The sequence below is a fragment of the Cetorhinus maximus genome, chromosome 22 (assembly GCF_964194155.1).
Source record: "Cetorhinus maximus chromosome 22, sCetMax3.hap1.1, whole genome shotgun sequence".
NCBI classification, from domain to species: domain Eukaryota; kingdom Metazoa; phylum Chordata; class Chondrichthyes; order Lamniformes; family Cetorhinidae; genus Cetorhinus; species Cetorhinus maximus.
The window spans coordinates 31,066,004-31,089,488 of record NC_135900.1 but is presented as its reverse complement, the minus strand read 5'-3'; the positions used below and the strand labels follow the sequence as shown (position 1 = coordinate 31,089,488).

At 38.8% G+C, this 23,485-nt stretch overlaps 1 protein-coding gene across 3 annotated transcripts in view; it reads right to left on the bottom strand.

Moving 5' to 3' along the window:
• Positions 1-23,485, bottom strand: part of cttnbp2 (cortactin binding protein 2) — a 153,809-nt gene that overhangs the window by 3,492 nt on the left and 126,832 nt on the right. For all 3 annotated transcript variants that reach the window (XM_078568007.1, XM_078568009.1, XM_078568008.1), the window contains 7 exons: positions 18,620-18,778; positions 13,372-13,559; positions 11,546-11,724; positions 9,123-9,325; positions 6,626-6,805; positions 5,696-5,759; positions 907-1,039 (listed from right to left, as the gene is read on the bottom strand). In XM_078568007.1, coding sequence (XP_078424133.1) covers positions 907-1,039; positions 5,696-5,759; positions 6,626-6,805; positions 9,123-9,325; positions 11,546-11,724; positions 13,372-13,559; positions 18,620-18,778 — 1,106 coding nt within the window. The remainder of the gene's footprint in view (positions 1-906; positions 1,040-5,695; positions 5,760-6,625; positions 6,806-9,122; positions 9,326-11,545; positions 11,725-13,371; positions 13,560-18,619; positions 18,779-23,485) is intronic.

The following is a 23,485-nucleotide window of genomic DNA, read 5'->3' as shown; positions in this document are numbered from 1 at the left end:
TTGAGTATTTATCCAATTCTCTTTTGAAAGTTACTTTTGAATCAGCTTCCACCACTCTTTCAGACAGGGCATTCCATATGACAACAACTTACTATTTAAAAATGTTTCCTCATGTTCTTTCTGGTTCTTTTGCCAATTACCTTGAATCTGTCTCCTCTGGTCACTGATACATTTGTCACAGGAGTCAGTTTTTCCTTATTTACTCTATAAAATCTTTCACTATTTTGAACACCTCCACCAAATCTCCTCTTAACCTTCTTTGGTCTAAGGGAAACACTCTCTCCAGAAAACTGAAATCTCTCATCATTAATGCCATTCCTGTAAATCCCTTCTGCACCCTCTTTCAGGCCTTGATATCTTTCCTAAAATGCAATGCCCAGAAGCAGACACAATACCCGAGCTGAGGCCTAACAGTGTATTATGAAGGTTTAACATAATTTCCTTGCTTTTGTACTCTATACCTCTATTAATGAACCAAGGGATCCCATAAGCCTTTTTAACAACCTTCTCAACTTGTCTTGCTACCTTCAAGGATTTGTGCACATGCATCCTGAGGTCTCTGTGTAGCTTCACCCCCTTTAAAATAATGCTATGGAATCTTTCATATCCAACTGAAGTGGCAAATAGGGCCCCTTAACATATTATTTAAAAGACAGCACCTCCAACAATGCACCACTCATTCACTGCTGCATTGGATAGATTAAGCAGTCAAGACTTTTAGTGGAGCTGAAACCCAAGCCTCCCTGGCAGATGTCAGAGTACTGCTAACTGAGCCAAGTGGGTAAAACTTTTGAATCATTCAATTCATATACATTAGAATTGATATACGGTGGCCAACCCAAACAGGTTACCATTGAGGCCAGTTTAGCTAGATCACTACGAAGTCCACTTGAACAGTGATCCTACCTTGCTTATATCAGACTCAGATTTGCTTAAGCACATACTCTGGAGCTCCTCGATTATGTCAATATCTTCACTGGTGTATAGAGACAACCCTTGTTCTAGATCTGCAGTCTTCAGTGGACCACTCTCTAGGGAACTTGAAATTAAAAAAAGGTTAAATGTTTTAAGTCATTTAAGAAGTTAAAAACATTCATAAAAATTTTCAAAGATATGTTCATTTTGCTTTGAAAGGTCACTCAATTAATTGATCTTAAATTTACAATTATGAAAGAAAGATGACCTATGCATTGTAGCATGAATATTCAAGAATGTCAGATCTTTGGGCCTACAACTCCTGGCTTAAATATTGGATGTAATATAAATTCTAATTTTCAGAAGGAATTCTGGGGGAAAAAAATCCCTCAAATCTCAATGTAAACTCGTCAGTCACATGTATCCTGTTGTTCTTATATCTTCAGTACAACTGATACCACCTACTAGTGTGTTTTGAGAAGGTGACATATGAAGAGGAGAAATGCAGTGAACGTGGCGTACATGGATTTTCAGAATGTTTTTGACAAAATACCATACAGGGAGACTATTACAGAAAATTAAGAGGTATGAACTGAGAAGTAGATCAGCAAGTTAGATTATAAACTGGTTACAAAGAAGGAAACACAGACTAGGAGTTCCTCCAGACCTATCTTTTCCTTTTTACTTGACCCATTACCACCCTTTTTGCCTTTCACCATCATGCCTTTTGTCATTTCATCTCTCCTGTTTTCTACCCTATTACAACCACCGAAATCTTGCCTTGCCTTTGTACATGCTTGAAACCAGTTACCATCTATAACACTTATATCACTCTGAAGAAGGTCATTGACCGGAAACATTAACTTTGTTCCTCTCTCCACAGATGCTGCCTGACCTGCTGAGCATTTCCCGATATTAAACTGAGAGTCTGGGGAAGTGGTTAGAAATGTACCCACAAGTTGGACAGGTTGGGGGTATTTTCCTTAGAACAAAGAAGGCTGAGAGGTGATTTGATTGAGGTGTACAAAATTATGAGGGGAATAGATAGAGTGGACAGGATAAAATTGTTTCCCTTGATGGAGAATTCTAGAACCAGGGGACATAGATTCAAGATAAGTGGCAGAAGGTGTAGGGGGGACATGAGGAAGAACTTTTTTTTTACACAGAGGGTAGTGGGTGTCTGGAATTCGCTGCCCAAGTTGGTAGTAGAGGCAGAAACTTTAAACTCTTTTAAAAAGTACCTGGATCTGCACCATAAGTGCTGTAAGCTGCAGGGCTATGGGCTGGGTGCAGGAAGGTGGGATTATAAAGGGCACCTGGGTGTCCTCAGGCTGGCATGGACAAGATGGGCCAAATGGCCTCCTTCTGTGCTGTAACTTTTCTATGGTTCTAAGTTCTGTTCTGGGCCCTCACTATGTACAATAATAATTTGTGAGTTCGAATAGTGAGTTCGAGTGAATGGTGTATAAATATACAGATACTGAAATTTGAGACAGAGGAATTGAGGGTCAAAAGGAGTGACATGGGGTTATAGATAATAACATGGAATGGGCAATAAACTAGCAGATGGAATTCAATGTCAATAAATGAGAGGTGATGCATTTATCTTTTCTGTCAACATGCAGCAATTACGCTTTGAATGGGGAGAACTTCTGTGGCCTGGAAGAGCACTGGGATTTGGGAAATTAGATTCAAAAAGTTAAGAGCTCACTTCAAGTGGAAAAGGAAGGGCAGGCTGCTAACCCCTTCACCATTCACAGATTCACTGGCAGACATCTAAACTAACCTGACTACCAGCCTCTCCCAGTGCATGATGGGTACACATGAATAGGTTTAGCCCACTATAGCAAACATGGAAGTCTTGTAGCGCAGTGGGTCGTGTCCCTACCTCTGAGGCAGAAGCTCCAGGTCCGAGTTCTACCATATATCTTGATGGCCAAAGGAAGTCGGTCACACTGTGGCCAAATACGTTGAATATCAACCCGCAAATCCTTCCAACACAATTCCTTGTCAGCCATGTGATGGAATGAAAGCTAGAGCCTATACCATCACTATCCATAGCTTCAGTCTACAACACACATGTAAAAGCACATGTTGCCAGAGCAACTCAGACTCCAAGTGAACTGTAATACAGCACAACCACTAAAACAAATGTGGACGTTTCATTAGGCTTTCAGAGCCACAAACTTCAGCCCGTCCAAAACTATGTAAACTGAAGGTCATTCAAGGCTCTGCCACCTATATTGTAACTCCCACCAAGTCCCATTCACCTATCACCCAGTGCTCACTGATCTGCACCGGCTCCCAGTTGAGCAACACTTTGATGTTAATATGTTTGTCCTTGTTTTAGAATTCATCCTTAGCCTTGCCCCTCCCTTTCTCTGTAATCTTTCTAGTCCGACAGCCCTCAGACATATCTGCGCTCCACCAATTCTGGTCTCTTGCACATCCCCGATTTTAATCATTCCACCGCTGGTGGTCTTGGCTTCAGTTGCTAAGAACCTAAGCTCTGGAATTCTCTCCCTAAACCTCTACCTCTCTTTCTTTCTTTAAGATGCTCCTTATAACCTTGTTCTTTTACTAAGCTTTCTATCATCTGTCATAAAATCTCCTTATGTAGCTCAGTGTCAAATTTTGTTTGATAATACTTCTGCAAAGTAATGGGGAATGTTTTACTATATTAAAGCTGCTATATAAATGCAAACTGCTACTGAAACGACAAATTGCTTAATAGCCGCTGATCTTTATGCAAGGATAATTGGCTTATTCACATATCAACCCCACTCCCCTGTTCAGTGGTTACAGCTTGTGCACCCAACAGTACTGTGGGTGCACCTCACCACATAGACTGCAGTGGTTCAAGAAGGCAGTTCACCGCCACCTTCTCAAGGCAATTCGGGCTGGGCAGCAAATGCTGGCCTAGCCAGCGGCACTCTCATCCCGTGAAAGAATTTTTAAAGATCTCTTTCTTTTAATACACAATGCTTGAACACAACACAATAAGGTGGTTAAAACTATTTAGGTTTCTTGGGTTTATAAATGGATAAATAGCATATAAAAGCAAAGAGATCATGCTAGAACTTCTTAAATCATCGATTAAATCTTCCCTCGCGTGTTGTGGACAATTCTAGGCATCTCTCTTCAGGAAATATATAAAGATCTTAGAAAAGGTAAAGAGGTGATTTACCAGAATCTTAACCAATGATGAGAGACTTCAGTTATGAGAGGTTGGAAATATTAGGACTGCTCTCTTTGAAACAGATAATAAAAGAGGTGACCTAATAGAGGTTTTGAAGATGACTAGAGGTTTTGAGTGGGTAGAGAGAGAACAATTATTCCCTCTGGTGAGTGGATCAATAACTGGAGGACATAGATTCCAAATCATCGGTAAGAGATTAGGATGGGAGATGATTTTTTTTTCTTCCAACAGAGAGCTGTCGGAATCTGGAACTCCACCTGAAAAGGTGGTGGAAGCCGATTCCATAAATAATTTTAAAAGCAGTTAGACAGGTACTTGAAGATGAAGTAGGGTGAAGCAAGGCACGACAGAGCAAATGACCTTCTTCTGTGCTGTAAGTTTCTATGATTCGATCCTGAATATGATACTTGCCATGCACTCTCTGAAACAAACACCATGTTTTCAGAAAACACCCACCTCCCCTCTCAATCTATCCATACCACCAATTCCCTTTGCTAAATCAAACTTTGAGCAGCAGCCATATGGCCATTGGAAAGTAAAGTTAATTAAATGGGCAACTTTCATCGTTGCTTGGAATTCTCTTTAATCAGTTTTAGTATTAACCTTCCTGTTGGTTTGCTTTTTTTGTTTGGAAAATTTGTAGAGCTTACGCTGGATTTGTTTTGGTACTTTTAGGGTGGTAAGATTTTAACTTCTGTTATTCATTTCAACTGAAAATGTGTTGATTTTAAAATTAATATTCATTATGAGTAGCAAGAGATAACACAGGCCATAGACATAGCCCCAAATTACTTTTGTCGCTGGGGCACCACAAGACTTGACTTAAAATCATGGAACAAATTATCTGGTGAAATAAATTTCCCCATTTGTCTGGGCAATGATCAGCATCAAGCCTCAACAAATGAAAGTTAACTGCTCTGGACTGAGAACATTGTGATCCTCTATATTACTCCAACAACACAGCTTTTCACCTAAAGGTCACCTACTCAAGCTGCATCAAATAGAATTCTCATCATCCTAAATCTAATCTCTGACCCTTCAAAGATAATAACTGCAATTATTCAGCATATTATTTAACAGACTTGTAAGACGACTGGAGCAGAACTTCAAAGACAAGGCTGGCTAAACAATTTACTTGTGACAATCTAATGCCATCAAGAAGACACCCGTTATTTACATTTTTTTAAAAACTGGCATGACTGAATTCTGCTATTCACCAAGCATCTTACCTATACACATCACTTTATAATTAAGAGTGCTCTAATTGCAGGGCTGTAGTATGTGATGATTTATTCTATCCATTCAGTATTTGATCCGCTGTTAACTACTGTTTACAAAACTGACAGGCCAGTATGGAGAAAACTTGCTTAAAATTGACATTAATTAATTATCTAAAAATGAGAAAAATTATGACAAGATATTTGGTTTTGAATGTTCACAAAAAATTAAATCATAAAATGCTAACATTAAATCCAATAGTAGAAAGCAACTAAATTATGTATGGTTTATCTATTTCATTAAAACAGTGGAGAACAGAATTTTGCTAAATGCTTGTCAATACCTTCGCTGATAAAAACTTACTGCAATTTCACCTGTGTGTTCAACTTGTTGAGGCTTTTTGGCAATTCTGGCATTATCTGAATACCTACTCAGAGGAAAACAATACATTATGCACACTGCATATCAGAGGCAGATCACAGTTCAGTCATTTTGCCATTTTTACCTTGGATTTCATATCTTGGATTTTTTTTTCTTAGAGTGCAAATGTATTTTGGATATCACTATAAAAATCTGATCACACATTTTCCTTTACGGAAAAAAAACTTTATTTACTTTCCTCGCCTGTCAAATCCTGCACACACAGACTTTCCTGCTTCCCAGCACCATGCATGTAATAACTGTTACCACTGGTGACACAGATTGCATTTAATGACTGCAGTGGATCAGTCACTTTTGAAACAAAACATAGTAATGCCTCATTGAAGCGAGAACTTAAAGACAAGTTAAATGCATCTGCAAAGTCCAATAAGGCTATTGTGCACTTGATAGCTTTTACATGTGTTGAGAATTTAAGGAATTAGAAGGTATTAAAAAGGAATCAAAACAATTCACAATTAATTACTTTTAAAAACTCTACAATATCCCACAATGGCAAATAAATGAAGGTTCTGATCATTTGGCTTTGGTTACATTCAGCGAATGAGAAATGTTGACCAGAACACCAACAGACCTTTTTGCTCCTCTTTGAACAGAGTCATGTTGCAATCACTTGAGTGGACAGATAAGGCTTTTATTTAACGTTTCAACCAAAGCACGTCTTTAAGTGCCATGGTTGACTTTGCATTGTTTCCCATATGTACTTTTTAGAAACCAAAATAAAGCAGGAAGTAAAATCCATAACATGAATAACTAAATATTTTAAGAGTCCTGATTAATATTTGCGTACTGTGGTATTGAATATATTTTCTTGAGCTTTTACAATAAATTGTATGGTACTGTAATGCACCTTACCTTCTCTTTGCCCTTCAAATTTGTTCCATGACTGAGACACTGAATGGGTAGACTTCTTGCGAGGGCCAGTGCTCACTTTTCTCCAAGCATTGCTGTCAACTCTCTTGCTGGTTTTGTAATTGGATATCATGGTTAAAGGAAAACTCCATCCTTGGAATTCTGGTGCATATTCTTCGAACTCTGTAATCGAATGTCTCAATTAACAGATATGGTTCTTTCAGACATTCTAATATACCTGAACGATTAACAATCAGTCACTGTGCAAAAAGATTTATCATTTCCAATTTACCTTTAATTCACTTTTTTTTTTAATGAAGTCAAAAGAACATTGCATTCCTTCTCAGCCTTCAGGTACTCTCAACAGCGTGAAGAATTTCCTAGCTGAAAAAGGGAGGTGGCCTGTCCTTGGTTTTTGTCCACACAAGCAGTCTGACTGCAGTTTGGTACAACTCATTGGTCAATTTTTGTACTCAGTGCCACTTCCAGACAAAAAAGAAAGTCATCGGCTCAGTTTATGAGTAACACTTCTTTTAAAAAATGATAAAAAATGTCAAAAATGGTCACAATAAATGTCAGTCACCCTAAAAGTAATTTATTGTACAGGACATACATTTGAAAGTTCGTAAACATGTGCATAAATGTTTCTCAGTGGAAGTTGTTAGAAGATTGTTTTGTACTTCATTCATGGTGCACCTACACTTTATGCAGGTATGGTCAATTATTTGACACTAACTTGTTTGTCGTCTCAGTATGAAGTTCAGCATATGCTTAAAAACTAGGCAGGCCAGATACCAATTATGTTGAAGTATCAGCACTTGGTTGTTAGTGATGGATAAGTGTTTTTTGCCTTTTAACACTCCTGGTTCAGTTAGCTCAGCCAACATCTATATAGATCAGAAAGGTCAAGTTTAATTCTCAACGTTTGCAGAATTTGCTGATCTTGACCGCGGCAGTTAGACAATTAGTGTCAGTGATCCTGGGGTTGGGAGTGAAGAAATCAGTCAAGGTTCCCATTTCTGATTGCTAGTACAGTGCCACATGCTGGGCAGTGAGGTGTGGATGGAGTTGGGGTCTCAGTTTTGATGCCTTAATGGTGAAATAGCCTACCACTCATGTTTGAGGTAAGACATGAAGAATGGCCACTTGAGCAATGTATTACAGTGTAACCATCACCTTAGCAGCAACAACAGAGTCTTTGAATGTCGCAAAACACTCCAAAGTGCTTCGCAAGAGCATCAAACAAAATTTGATACCGAACCACATAAAGAAATATTAGGTCAGGTGATCAAAAGCTTGGTCAGATATTGGATTTAAGGGTGACATAAAGGAGAAAAGAGAGGTATAGAGGCTGAGGTGTCAGGAGGGTATTCCAGATCTTAGGGCCCTGGCAACTGAAAGCATGGCCACCAGAAAGAATTAAAGAATTAAAATCACGGATGCTCAAGAGGCCAGAATTGGAGGAGCACAGATCTCTTGGAGGGTTATAGGGTTGGAAGAGGTTAGAGAGATAAAGGGGGGCAGGGGGGGGTTGTGGTGAGGCCATGGAAAGATTTGAAAAGAAGGATGAGAATTTTAAATTTGGGGTGCAGTTTAACGGGGAGCCAATGTAGGTCAGTTAGCGAGCATGGGGTGATGGGTAAATTGGATTTAGCATTAGATAGGACATGGGCAGCAGTTTTGGATGACCTCAAGTTCATGGAGCGTAGACCTGGAGGTTGGTCAGGAGTGTGTTGGAATAGTCAAATTTAGAGGTGACAAAAGCATAAAATGCTTTCAGGAAGGGAAGGAAGGAAATTGATGGAGGAGGAAGAAAAAACAGCAAAAATAAAATTCACATTGGATGGGTATAGCTTTTGCATAAAATGGATATTGTACATCCCAAAAGAATTAAGCCCACTGCAAAAATGGTACACAGCATCACTCAGCAGCTATCTTGACGCTGGATTTAGCCTGCAGCACAATGACAAACACTTTGGATGTTCCTAATAAATAAATACATGATGTTGTATGATATCAAGTTGTGATAAAAAGCATTTTCCTCATATCCAGATTGCAATCTCAAAATTTTATCAATCACAATTGAACAGCAAGGCTAAGAAAGCAATCGCTTTCTAATTTGTTTGCATTTTATTTTGGAAATATTTGGCTTATTAAAAAGAAAAAGCTTGATCAAATTGTTTTGATGAACTTTTTCAGAGCTCAGCAGAGTTTCAAAAATATATGGATTTTAAGGTTGCTAGGGAAAAACATGGAGTGTCAGAGGGCAGCATGCTTTGTATTTTGAGCGCACATTCTGTGCAGGCCATTGCTCAATAACTCAGGTCTAAAGGTCACTGCAGTTTTGTGGTAATAATATGACAATAATAATCTCAAAATAAAACAAATTCACAATTCAGTCTGCTTTATATACTGTATACATATTATTAGACCAAGTTCTTTCAAAAGATAGGATTATGCTATAGTCAGACTGTTTGCAACTTTTTGTTCTCCACATTACCTTGTCTGGAAAGTGAGCAGCCATGTAGCACAGCTTTATTGAGCAGAATGCTCAGTGCAGCCTTGACTACAGCCTGTTGCCCCTGATTAAGGATCTTATTTACAGGTGGCCCTTGCCTAGAAGGTCTCTTCGCTGAGGCTCTGGAAAGTATGGCTTCTTCTGCTCTTGGAGCAATGACATTATTCCATAAGTTAGCCATCCATCTGCACATTCAAGAAAAATGGACTTTCAAGATACAAAAAAAGTGTACAAAAACAAAAATACACAAGCAACAATTTTGTGAGAATATCTTCCCCTCCAAACTCCCCTTTAAGTCATGCACAATCCTCATGTGAACATATCACTGTTTCTTCATTATCACTGGTCAGGTAATCTAAGAGACAGGGGCACAGTCTCAAGAAAAGGGGACAATCATTTAGTACTGAGGCGAGGAGAAATTACTTCACTTAAAGGGTTGCGAATCTTTGGAATTCTCTAACCCAGAGGGCTGCGGATGCTCCATTGTTGAATACATTTAAAGCTGAGGCAGGCAGATTTTTTGGTCTCTCAAGGAATCAAGGGATGTTGGGACCAGGTGGGAAAATGGAGTTAAAACCCAAAATAAACCAAGATTGCACTGAATGGTGGAGCAGTCTCAACAGGCCATATGGTCTATCTCTGCTCCTACTTGTGTTCTGCTGCTGAATGTATTTTCAGCTATGCAAGGTTTAGAGAGGACATTAACTGGAGTGTTGAGCTCCAATATGTCACTGTTGGCATCAAATCTGTGTTACACACTGATTAATGTCATAGACTGCCTACTCTCCACACTCTCAGGGGATGCACCCTACGCATGCATTAATGCCCTAATAAAAATGGCATTCAGGGCAACTAGTTCCAGAAGTATGTGCATACATCCTGCATGCTATTTTGGAGACAAAACAACACCAAAGCTGCCAAAAAATTGGATGCTAAGGGTCTTCAAAACCAAATGTTTTGTCTGGTCATGGAACTTTATATTTGGATAATGTTTCTCAGTCTCAGGCCAAAAAGTATCTATCACCAGCTTTCTCCCTCTTTCATAAAAAAGAATATTTGATAAGATCAGATGGTAGAGGCATGCTGATTTCTGCATCAACAACCTGTTTACTGTTTCTCTGTGCATTGCAAAAGATTGGCTCTCCTTTTTGAAAAAAAATTGAAACGATGCAGAAAACATTAAAAAATAGACAATCAGGGAACTTTTTTTGTCGAAGCTTTTCATCTTGCACTCTTCAGGATAATTTGCAAGAAAATGTCAATGTCGGGGGAAGCAACATATGTATATTGTATGAGGGATTGCTGATTGGTTGGCAAGTGGACTCTGATTGTTAGAGATGGTGCCATGGAGAATGCGCCAGTTGATGGTGACAGACAGTTAACTGCCAAGCATCGTTTGAAATTTAAACCAGGGAGTTTGACTCTAATTGGTCAAGGCATTGCATTGGGGAATGAACCAGCGAACGGCTGTCACTTATTTTGCTTAGCTAAAACAGGCGCAATGTGTGTATATGTTCTTTCTGTCTGCAAAGAACAGAGCCCTGTGTATTATTATATGTAGCTTCTAGTACACGCAAACGTGCCACACTGTGAGCCTGACTGACAATCTTAAATTGTTTGCCAGCATAATTCTTAGCACACTGAGGATGATTTAGCAAATTTTGTCCAATCACAGAATCACATCTAATGTTGGACACTGTGTTTTGCATGCATAAACTAGTAGGGTACTGTCTATACCTTGCCCGTTGCGAACAGCAGAAGGGACATGCAGTTTGATACGATCTGCCAGTCTTTAGGATGTACATTCTATATACCTAGCATCGCACTGGCACTGAAATTCATACACCACATTGTTCATTTGTGTGATAGACAGAACTTCTTTTTGGTTTGATGGCAGCATCCTGTTAGTAGCAGCGAGTGGTATTCGCCACTATGCATTAGCAACACACACACACTTTATGCATAAAAGCACAGAAACTCTTTGATACCTCCAGGTCAATAACTTCGTGACACTCTTCGATAAGTCACATAATTGAGTTCATGCATTTCCTTTATAGGACAATATTTGTACATGTATTTGGTGTTTTTAGTTCAGAAAGTTCTCAGGCAGCTTAACATACACTAATTAGAAATTTTGATATCCACATATTATAAGCTGCACAGATACGAAGATGCATCAGAGAAGTTAAAAATGGCAAAAAATTTCAGGTTCAAGATACATATAACACAACCAAACTCCACTCCAGCAATTTGTGATTATAGTTCTTGTAGCACCCTCCTACCCATGCAATTTCCTCTATGTTTCCAAAGGTGACATGTAAGGGAAACAGGATGAGAGAGATTGTTTTCAAATTGAAAAAATCTTCCACATTAGAAGAACTAAACCCATAGATAAAGAAACCTACTTCATTATAGGCTGAACCTGGCCTGGTAAGATTGGACAGGAAAAGAAATCTCTTGGTCCCATCAGTGCCTCAGGTGTTCCTAAGCGAGACAAGTAGGAATTCAGCTGGCGCCAAACTGTGCATACCCACTGCACAGCCTTACATGTTGGATCAGTTGGAGGCGGTAGCTGTCCTTGGAACTGTAAAATATTACCGTTATTTCCTTTTAAATATGTCACCATGCAGAGAAATTAAGATAGACATAAAAATTATTTGATCAGAATGCCAATTATCATTTGCTGCAAATCAATAATCTGGTTAATCATATTTCATTGCATTTGGGTATGACTTTCCCCGCCCGCACCCTCGTGTCAATTTCTTGCTTTTGACTCTGCTAGGGGAATGGGCACTGTGCAGGGAATTTGCAGCAGGCGGGGAAGCACTTGGAGCAGGTGACAGCTCAACCCAACCCAGTCCAGCCTCCGCGACAGACACCTGCTCCTGGCATCTCCTGTGCCTGAAGGAAGTTGCATGTGATTAAAGTTTCCATTTTTATTTTTCACTGGTATTGATTTCCATCGGCACTGGTTTGGTACCTCACCCCAAGTTGGTGCCCTTGAGTCCAGACACTCAATGTGAGCAAATTAGTTCACCACAGAAACATGAATCAAGCCAGCTCCAGTCCTCATCTGCATTCTAAAATGTACAGCAATGAGAATGATGGCTGACCTTCCAATCAGAGGTGGTAAGGTAAGATAATTGTGGTGCAACTAAGGTTTGCCTGTTTGGTATTAGGTAGCTTAGCAGGAACCAGAGACTGAATCCAGGGTCCCCTTGACCTGTAGGAAATCACTGCCTTAACAGATGAGTTACTGTGGTAGCCCAGGGCATGATTTTAAAGTCTCCTCCCTCATCCCCCAGCATAGTTCAGTTGAAAAGCAGATGTGTTTTAGGCTTATAATTCAACAAAACTTTGTGAACTCCCTCAAAGACACTTAATACTGCACCAGATCTACAAATATACAAATTAGCTCTCAAGACCCGTAATTTGAAGTAAGGACTAATTTAGGTGGTTCAGATTGCCCGTTACTTTCAGTTGTGTTGCAAGTTGAAATAACGGGAGTGAAATTGATCTACATCAGCAGCCCAGAACAGACAACTGGTTTTTCAACGCATCAGTTGATATTTTCCATTGACTTGGAAAATATTGCCAAGGCTTTGAATTTCAGATCAAGCAAAAGCAACATTGAGACTGAGAAATAAGACTCCAAAGAGAGTTTGAACTATTGTCCTGTGAACTTCAGCAGAAAGAAGATCAGGTGAAAAATTGGTTGCTGATTTACTTTTGAGTCTGTTTTGCATGGTTGGCATAGTTCCATTTCACCACAGGTCATTCTAATTAGAAATGTATCTGATTGTAATATTAAACAACACATTTTACTTCTGATCAGCAACAGCTATTTATGATTCAGCTGGGTTTATCTATATCCGTTTACCAGAAATTAAGGCATTTTGTGGATGAGTTTAGATTAGATTTTTAAGTTTTCCAATTCCTGCTTTTCAAATACTCAGTAATGAAATGTGGATAGGAGGTCTAAATTAAGATAAATTACACTCATAATTTGCTGTCCTGGATATACTCAACAGATGAACAACAGTTAACACCTGATAAATTGATCTAATTAACGTGCAGTAGATGTAAAATAAAAATAAAAATAACCACGATGGTTCCCTTTTCAGAAAATTTGTAAACACAACTATAAAGTCAGCTCAACTCCTATTTTTATAATCTAAATTTATACTGAAACATATCAGCAAGATTACCTGTCAGAGCAATGCTTTCTTACCTTGTGAATAATTTGTCTCTTCAGGAACCTTTGAAGCAATCCACTAATAGGTTCCACATCCCAACGAAGCTGAACCCATCGAAAATGTTGCTGCACCATCAAGTCTGAACTCTGAAGTCTCATCTTTGCCATTGTGCCTATCAAAAAACTATTTTCTTGGAAATAGTAGGTATCTGAAGTCCCATCAACTGTAAATCAGAAGTACCAAAAAGAGTCAAGCAACAGTTAGTTTCTCGTCTGTGCAATAAGTGCCTCAAAACAGTTGAATGAATCTTCTTACTATTGAGAAGGAACAAAGAACTACACTACTTCAGCACCATTATAATATTAAAAGGCTCCTGTCTATTTCAAGCATTAGCAACATGGAAAACTGAGATCCATGTTTTAAATAATTTCCTTTACTTTCAATCTTCTGGTCAGGAATCAAAGATGCAGAACTTGGTTCAATAGAAAATGTAATTTACCCAAAATTAGATTTCAACATGCTTTTTTTTAATCTAAATGTTTTCAGAGCTAACAGTCTACTTCCCTACTTCTAGTAACCTTTCATTCCTGTCCTATCCCTAGGTGTATCTGAAGTGCAAGGCTTCTGTCAATTTTACAGAATTGGCATCTGCCAATATGAAATAAATACTGTTCATTTTATGAGCTCCCAACTGCAATTCCTCCTTTATATCTGCATTCCATTTCCTCTCCAACCCACATTTGGAGCATGAAACAATCAGACATGGAGTTTAAAATGACTGAAACTCAATCAGAAATTAAAGTGAAGTTTTATGACCAGAGTCAAATTGAGAACCTACAATAGGACTAGTAGGCTGCCCCTCTCTTTGTTAGTGTTGTTTCGTTTTCCAAATTGCTGCTCTTATAATGGGAATAGGTGTACAGACAGTAGCAAGCTTTTTAAATGTAAAAAGCAAATAGAAGTGAAACTTCCATTATTTACACTTCAATTATTAGGCACATATTGGCATGCTCTTGCTCCTAATTCATATGTTCGTATGTTCATATATTTGCAGGACAGAGTACAAAACAAGATAACATATGTTAGACTTCATCTTGTTGACAGGTTCACGTAATTAATAAGGCTAAGTTAACTGTACTGTACACAAGCTGAGTGATGAAAAGTCTTAATTTGTATGTATTATTGGAATGTTAAGAGTCTTTAAGTTGGCATTTAAGTGCCAAAATACTGTAATGTAGCCTTAAGAAAGAACATGTGGAGTTATAGCTAGAGCACTTTTGCACATTTGAGCTCCAGTGAATCTAGCATTAGCAGTAAACAAGCCAAAATTGGGATGCTGATTGGCTAGAAGGATGGCCTGAGGGCTAGAATTGTAAATAAAGGGTACAAGTTAAGATTAATTTGTTGTAGGGAAGCCAGAAGCAGTCCTGCCATTGGTCAAGAATTTTAAAGATAGGGTACAAGCTAAGGTGAATTTGTTGTAGGGAATCCAGAAGCACTCTACCCATTGGTCAAGAATTGCAAATATTTGGTTAGATGTTATTAGTTGTGTTGGCACAGGTGCACAACTTGGGCTGAATGCTGCAAAAGTTGCCTGCAAAAAGAGTACAAAAACAGGACACTTACTTACAGAGAAAGTTAGCAGTCAATAGTAGGGCACTTGCTAGGAAGTTAGCATTTGTGTAAGACAATCGATGGGTAATTGCCATAGGTTGGGGATTGCTGTAAGAATCCAGAAGTGACTAATGAAATTCTCACCGGGGTTAGGGTTTGTCATAAGAAATCCAGATCAGATTAGAATCTAGTACTAGGGCTAAACTATAATTGTCTTAAGAAAAAGTGAACAGTCTTTGTCAGGAAGCTGCTTTCAGCTAGAGAGAGAGAGAGAGAGCGCGAGAGACGGAGAGAAAAAGAGAGAGACGGAGAGAGAGAGAGAGAGCGATGGAAAGAGAGAGGGTGAGAGACGGAAAGAGAGAGAACTCAGCATGCAGCTGTGAAATATGCAGCTACAGCAGTTAAGGTAGACTGGGAAATTGGAGTTGAAGTCTTAAAGCTGCAAAAGGCATTTTACATGTATGTTAGCATTACACTGACTCAGTTAAAATCTCAAAACATCATGAGTCAAGAGACCAGGTTCAACGAACCAAGAGGAGAAGACCCCAGAAGCCCCAGGATCCACAGGAAAGAGAATGTGTTATGTCATGCCTCGTAGAATGTTAAGTATTAATCTGTGTTGTTAGTTTGCATTCTAAATTAGTGATTGTCCTGTTTTCTAATAAGGCTATTCCCAGACAAGAATTTTCTTACTCTGGAATTTAATATCGCATCCAAGTCACAACACGTACTTCTTTTGTTACTCGCAGTCATTTTTCTTGAAGAATAGAAGTGCATGTTATGTTTGTAATTTGTTCTGCACTTATCCACAATCCCATGGCTGTGACCTAGATATACCATTTGTATTTGAAAGACAAAAATGCAAGGACCCTTAATTAACTGCCAACTTCCATTATCAAAAGGGGATAGGGAAGAGAGCAATTTATGTCTGACTCTCCATTCTGTATCACTTATGCCCCATGTGCCTATTTAAAGAAATCCTACAAATACACATTATTTTTGTGTACAATTACACATTGCTAGATGCATTTAAAATAATCAAGGTGGGATTACAGAGCAGTAATTTACATGCTGACTATGAACATTTTCCATCTAGGTTAAGATAGTTTCCAGCTAAGATCTGATCTCGGGATTTTGCCAATGGGCCTTTAGTGGCTTAAAGGATGTGCTTATGAAACAATTTTTACCACGTGCCTATGATATATTTCTGATATATATATATTTCTTTCTTTCTATTTTTGCAATAGAATATATTTGGCAGAATTTAGAACCGTTGGAACAGTTTTTAAATAGCTTCTTTGGATTTTCTATAGGTGTCCCTTGCTTTTCTCACGAATATGACACATGAAGAACTCCACATTTTAAGTTACAACGTAAATTTACAGACTTAGAAAAGCATAAATATTCTCAAAAGCAAAACACACTGATTCATATCAGAGTGATCCCCTGTGCTTTGCAGGAATGTTTAATTAGAACATATATCTCTGCAGCAACCACAGCACAAGTAACTAATGATTTGCAAATATTTGGCTTAATAAGATACAATAAACCCACTTGAAAAGTACAGTACATGCAATAAAATTGTTCCAGCACAAGGACTTCTTGATTTATTTTTCAATGTGGTATGGCAATGTTCACAAGACATTAGATGAATGGGTGAAGTATTCTGAAATCGAATTCTGACAGAAGTGTGGCAACTGTTGAGTCAGTTCAATTATAGTTAAGGATAATGATTATATAAACAAAATTAGTTTTGATTTCACTTTTTTTGAATTGGGCCCACTGCAATTGTGTAAAATCATTTCTGTGGCGGGAGGTGGCTGTGCATTTTAAAATTCTGCATAACTTTAGAATCACATGTAACTCCTGTAAAACAACTCGAGATAGTTCTTTCACATCACTTAACAATGCTTACAAAGCTAGTCATTTTTATATTTCTAGTACACTTTAATGGACACTAGTGAGTAAAGTCATCCTTGTTCATTGCAAATGTATAAAGTATAGAATTTCATTGCTTTTAAAATTGCATTTTTTATGAAGTATTTTCACTGGAGGTGTAGTGAGACTTTCCAGGGAGGAGTAGAGGAGAGGGTTTGGTGATAGTGGAGGTCACCACTGGGCCTGAAGAAATGTTAGCTGGATACATTTAATAAATGGCCACACCTGCATGATTGCAATCCAGTAAAGAGTGAACCTTGATTCTGTTTTCCTGCAACTGGGGACAAGCTTTCACGTGTGGTCATTAGGGTTCATATTCCATTGACAATAATCGTCATTGACAAGCTGCAGCTTAAACTGGGCTCAAGGCCTATGTGTGCCGCTCCATACAGCCGGGACTCTAAATGGTTCAACACCCTGCTCCTCCTGCTAGAGGGAATAACTGTAGCAATGACTTGGACAATAGTTACAAATGAAAATACTCTCAAAGTAAAGGAAGGGATCATGTGACAACTGAATTCCTCCTGGTGCATGTCTACTTGTTGCTGCTCAAGGGCCTCAACCACCACTTGAAGTAGCTGGTGGCATGCTGCACACACCATTAGGATACATTCAATGCCCACAGAGCAAGATGATAATTAGTGACAGGGAATATCTTGGGCACGTTTGATTTACAGCCTTGATTCTAGGCCAAAATGTGGCAATTCTTATTGTAGGAAGGTTTTATTTCTAAATGTATATCATCTGTTTCTTGTGCCATAACCAGCATGCCACAGATTGAGCCTGATCTGGTGCTGTGTTTACACTACAAGTAACAGTTTGATGATAATACCATTATTACTATGTATGTTATGTCAGTCATTTACTTCTTTAAAAATATTGGACGGATCTTTCAACTTCATTAGGGCTGCAAAACTGGCAGTGGTGTTGCTCAGTGATATTTAATAAACTCAGTGGAAAGCAAAACTGAGTGGGAAGTTTCGTGGGCGGTCAAGATACTACTGCTGGTTCTGCACCCTGGTCAAGGATGAAAGTTCCATCCAGTTTCTCAGAAAGTGGTTGGCAATCATAAGACATGAAAAGCGGAACAGGAGCTTAGCAAAATATAATTTGGGAAATTATAGTCTAAAAAATAATCTCATCAATTTTACCAAATTTTCAGAGATTTTTTTTTAAATGGCTTTCTTTTTAAAGATTGTGTTATGATTAGTGAACAAATATTTTAAGTGGTTTTCAGAAGCTAGAATCTTACCGCACATGCAAATGACAAACAAGTTGATTGTAGTTTTCAAGAAACTTTTTAAAAAAATGTAAATCTGCGACACCAAAATGAAAAATAAACACATGCTGACTTAATTTTGATTGACACAATAGCAATCTGGGGCATCTTGAATTCAGGAGAGGGAAACAACATGTGACACCAGCCATCTGCAAATTCACGATGACATTTTCACGTACATGTTCAGCATGTGCTGCCTTCAGAATATGGCAATCTAGGTCAATCTCCTACAGTGTGAATGACGAGCAGCTGCTTCCGTTGTGACAAGAGATAAACTAAATCCGAGTTTTTCAGCTCATTTGATGACACATCTTATTGTTGTGAAAAGATTGCATTACAAAATAGTTAGCCCCAAACCCTGAAACTGCAAGTTGGTGGTTTGTCACTTATGCTTAGGAATTTTTTTTTTCTATTTACAATTCAGTGAACATAAATAGACAATGGTACTTTACCATGTTGGAAAGTGAAAGGGTTTGCTGCACCCCGGTTTTCTAGCGCATCCAGTAGCTCACCCAGAAATTCTGAAAGTGAAGTAGCTGTCTCCAGGTTTTCTATTAGGACGACAGTAGCCTTTTCAGTAACAGCAGACTGTCTCAAAGGAACCAGGATACCTAGAACATGTTAACAGCAATGTTCAAAAACTAGCACTGTACTTTGGTGAAGGTTTTTTATGTCATTTCAAGAAAAAGGGTTGCACGTAATTTCAGATTCAGAGACTAAAGATAAGCAAAACAGGAGGTAAACAGAATTATCCCAACTGTTAAAATTCTCACTAACATTGAAAAATTAGCGAAACATTCAAAGGGTTTTTTCTGTAATCAGAAGTCAAGTTCAACGCAGTTTTATAACTCAAACAGAACACCGTTATTAGTACCTGTATGGTAGCACAGAACTTGAGCATTGCTGTAAAAAGACATTTTGTTGAAGCTTTTTGTCTTGCACTCATCAGGGCAATCACAAGAATACCAATGTCAGGTGAAGCAACAACTTTACACTATGTGAGAAGAGAATGCTGGTTGGTTGGCAAGTGGACTCTGATTGGTAGAGGTATTGCCATGGAGAATGCACCAGTTAATGGTGACTGACAGTTAACTGCCAAGCATTGTTGAAATTTAAACCAAGCAGCTTGACTCTCATTGGTCAAGGCATTGCTCTGAGGAATGAACCAGCAAATGGCTATCACATATTTTGAAACAGGCACAACATACGTACATTGTTGCTTCCCCTGACATTGGTATTCTTGTGATTGTCCTGATTAGTGCAAGACGAAAAGCTTCAACAAAATATATTTTTCAGCAATGCTTTTATTGTTGTTTTTATTACTTGCTACAGTAAAATATGAATGCCTGTGTCTTAACAAACTAATACTAGGACACAATTTTTTCTTCATACATAGCCCTCAGAAATCTGGCAGTTGTATTCACTGTCTGATCGCCTGTACGATGTTAGATTTAGAGCTCAATATTCTCCCCACCATGCTTTAAGAGGCAAGAGCATGGGACATTAACCAGCATTAATAGTACAAATAAATGATCAATCAGAAAATTTCTACTAAGGCACAACTGAAATCAGATGCTAACACGTGACAAATTATGCAGCTAGACCAATTGTATCAACCTGCTGTACAACATATTGAAATGCTCCTTAAAATGGTCCTTCAAGAACACTGCTGTATAGAATCTTAGCCCACGATGAAAAGTTAGTGAATAAAACTGTTCTAAATGTCAGTACATCACAGTATGAATGAGAACGTTGAATTGAATACAAACAAAATTCTGATAATATCACAGGGTACATATTACCAGATCCATTTTATCAGGTAGATCCACGATTAAGTGATGGATCTATGGAAATGAAATCATGGAAAAACATGAAGGCAAAATTAAAACAATGAGAAAGGAGGACTGCAAGCATGCTTTGCAGTAAGTTTGAGATGAATTAATCAAGGTTATTCTCATGCCAGAGTAGTCAGTGGGAAAACAGTACAGCAAGTCAAATTAGTGTGTGAACTCAATGTTTTACTGACTACTTCACACTATGTAATCTCAAACTAAATATGGTTGAGTAAGAGCATTTGGTTCATTTTAGTCCAATCTAGAAAAACCAATACTCCTCCACACACAGCATTCAGTTGACTGGAATGACTGAGTTTTTGCCTTTATTGCCCTTCCCAGATTTTCAACTTCCTAACAGGTGTCCTAAATCTGTTTTCACCAGTTTGTTCCCCTTTATCCAACCACCAAAGTTTACCTGGAAGTAATGCACTAATAATAATTTTCCACTATCACTTAATATCTCAAATACCTCAGTTTCTGTTTTCCTATTTCAAGGTTGAAGAGCCTAAGTCCCTCAAGTTTCTCTCACACCTTAACCTTGGCACTAGGGAATCAGCCTAAATCTTCACCGTACTGCTGCCAAGCCCTGAAAATTTCCTCATGCCTTCGTGACCACAAAGTTTGACATCGCACCCAAGTTGCAGTCTGAATAGACCACTGTGCGGCCAACATGACCACCTTGCAATCAAATGATATAGCAATATAATTCAGGATTCTATTGCTGTGAAATTTGATTAATCCTGAAAACGGGCATGAGGATCACCATGTGCGATTAACAAGATCTTCTGACGCTGCATTCTATCTGGAGGGGACTTTCCTAGCGAACTCAAGCAGGTAGCCATAGCAGTCAATAACAGGACCCAAGCCCCAAACATGTGGATGCAATGCTACAAGACCTTCAATTGCTATATCCTACCAATTGCACCATTAGCCCCTCACACTGCTCAATTCACTGCGAGTTAACACTGCTTGGAGGACTGCACCAGAAGTGTTACATGCTCTGCGGACACCAATTTAGACCTCTCTGGCCACTCATAGCATCCCTCCCAAAAAAGGCTCAATGCATGTGAATTTTGTGTGCGAATTTGTTAATTGCTATTTCATACTGGCCTTCGTCATATGTACTGAGTTTAGTATACTCATAGATCTCCTTCAACTTCATTCTTATCTGACTCATTATTGTGTTTACCAGCCAGTCTTTCTTTCTGACATGTAGTACTTCATGTTCATCTATTCTGAATTGAATTTGCCACCATTCATTCAATTGAGATATTTTATCACTCATTTCATCAAAGTGATTTAAGCAAGGAGAATTAGAATATTGAGTGGGTTCCATTCAGATTTCAAACAAAATAGATTACACAGAAGTGCTTAAGAAATAGTTGATTATTTAGTAAGAAATTAATTTAAAATAGCATGGTAAGCAGTTTTAACTGCAATAGGTAAACAACCTTTAGCTCACCCATAGTTACAAGTAGGTTCAGTTTCCCTTTCACTCATTCTTCACTATTAAAGATACCTTTTGCCATCAGTTGGTGATGTTGGTCTCAGTAAAATGCCAGATGGGCATCTTGTTCCATTGAATTGTTGGAGAGCATAGAAAATGGCACCACAATAATAGGCTATTCATGAGTTTCTTTTTGATGATCTTGACAAATTAACAAAACCCAAACGAAGGGAACATTTTCAGCTTTATTACAGATCTAACAGAGTCCTACAAAAGGGCAGGAAAGAGTGATACAGTGGCACAGTATGATATTGTACCACCACGTAGTGCAGAATTAATGTAAGCTTTCTATAATGAGCAATTCATTACAAGCAAGGGAAAAAGCTGAAGGATGTGTCAATATGGGTTACTTATATTTGGGGCACCCTATAAAATGCAGCCCTGTTGTGATTCAAACTAGATTGATAAAATTAAATGATTTAATGGAGAACACAAAACATATTTCTCCAAGACAATTTTGAGTATGTAGTAAATTATGAAGACAGTCTCAACTGTCAAATGTTCGAAGCAAATCCAAAATAGTCTTAACTTTAAATTTGTGGTATCAATCTGCAATTTACACCAAATCTTTTGGAGAAATCGGATTTTTTTTGCAAATCAAAACTGCCTAATTTGAACTTGCAATGTAATTTTGCTTCTTGTGTCAAGTGTAGGTTTTAACCACTGCCAGGTTTACTTTTATAGGCCAGGATTCTCAAACTACTTTGAGTAACACAAGGGCTTTTCTCTTGTAGCTTTGTATGCCCCACAAATTCCAGTGGTTTACTAGAGAATTGTAACAGCTTGCATCAGTTTCTTTTCCCTCTCTTAATTGGCTCCCAAAAAATTGCAAGAGCAGACATCAGTCAAGGTGTAAAAAGGAAGAAATAAAAACAGCAATTGCTGGAGATACTCAGTAGGACTGGCAGCATCTGTGGAAAAGAGAAACGCTTTCTCTTAATGTTAATGCTTCTGTTAATGTTTCAGGTCTGCGGCCTTTCATCAGAAACCAGACTTGCTCAGTATTTCCAGCGTTTTCTGTTTTCATTTCAGATTTCCAGGGTCTGCAGTATTATGCTAATGTAAAGAGAATGATCTTTGTTCTCAGGGGCAAAACGTAGATAGTGGAACTACTGATTTTAGGCAGCACTGCCATATCAACAAGCAGCATAATTCACCCTTATCAAAGACTGTGGGCGGATTTTCCGGTCCTGCCCACTGTCAGGATTGTCTGGTCCCACCAAAAATCAATGGATCTTTGGCTGGACCGCTGCATCGCCCGCGGCGAGTCTCACCATGGCAGGCCAGAAAATCCCAGCTTATGTTGTATAACTACCCCAATAGACAAAACTCAATTTCAGAACACTAAACGAACTAGAGACTGTGTGCTTCAATATCCAAACAGCTTTAAATGGTAACTGCATTCTACTGAATATTATGGGGGTTATTTATTTTACACTTTCTGGTATAAGTTGCATGGGGCGGGTGTCCACTGAGAGCCACGACCCTGCCCTTGCTGCTCACCCTGACCCAGCCCCCTGCAACCACCCCGTAATCCTCCTCTTGCCACTCACCTGGGGCGTAGGTGCCTCAGCGATTCTTGGCGTCAGGTGGGTACATTGCTGGCAGCAGCCACCTCTGCCCTGGTGGCGCAGCTATGCAATGAAGAGTTGCTGGCCTCTGATTGGCCGGCAGCTCTTGGTGGGTGGGACTTCCACCTCCTATGATCCTTGATACTGGGAAAGGCCCGCCGCTGCCCAGTTGTGCTTGATTAGCACTTCATTCAGTGGGCCATCCCAAAAAGAGGCAACGCAATGCTCTTGCTGGCTCTCCAGCTGGAAAATGAAACCACCCCGTCTGTTGCCTACATTAAATTCTGTCCCTTATGCCTACTGATTACTAATCTGCCCTTTCTTTCCAACACTTGAGTGTTGTGATGGCCCATGTGTTTTTGGGGGGAAAAAATCTATTTTTTATATTGGGGTAATGGTCCCTTT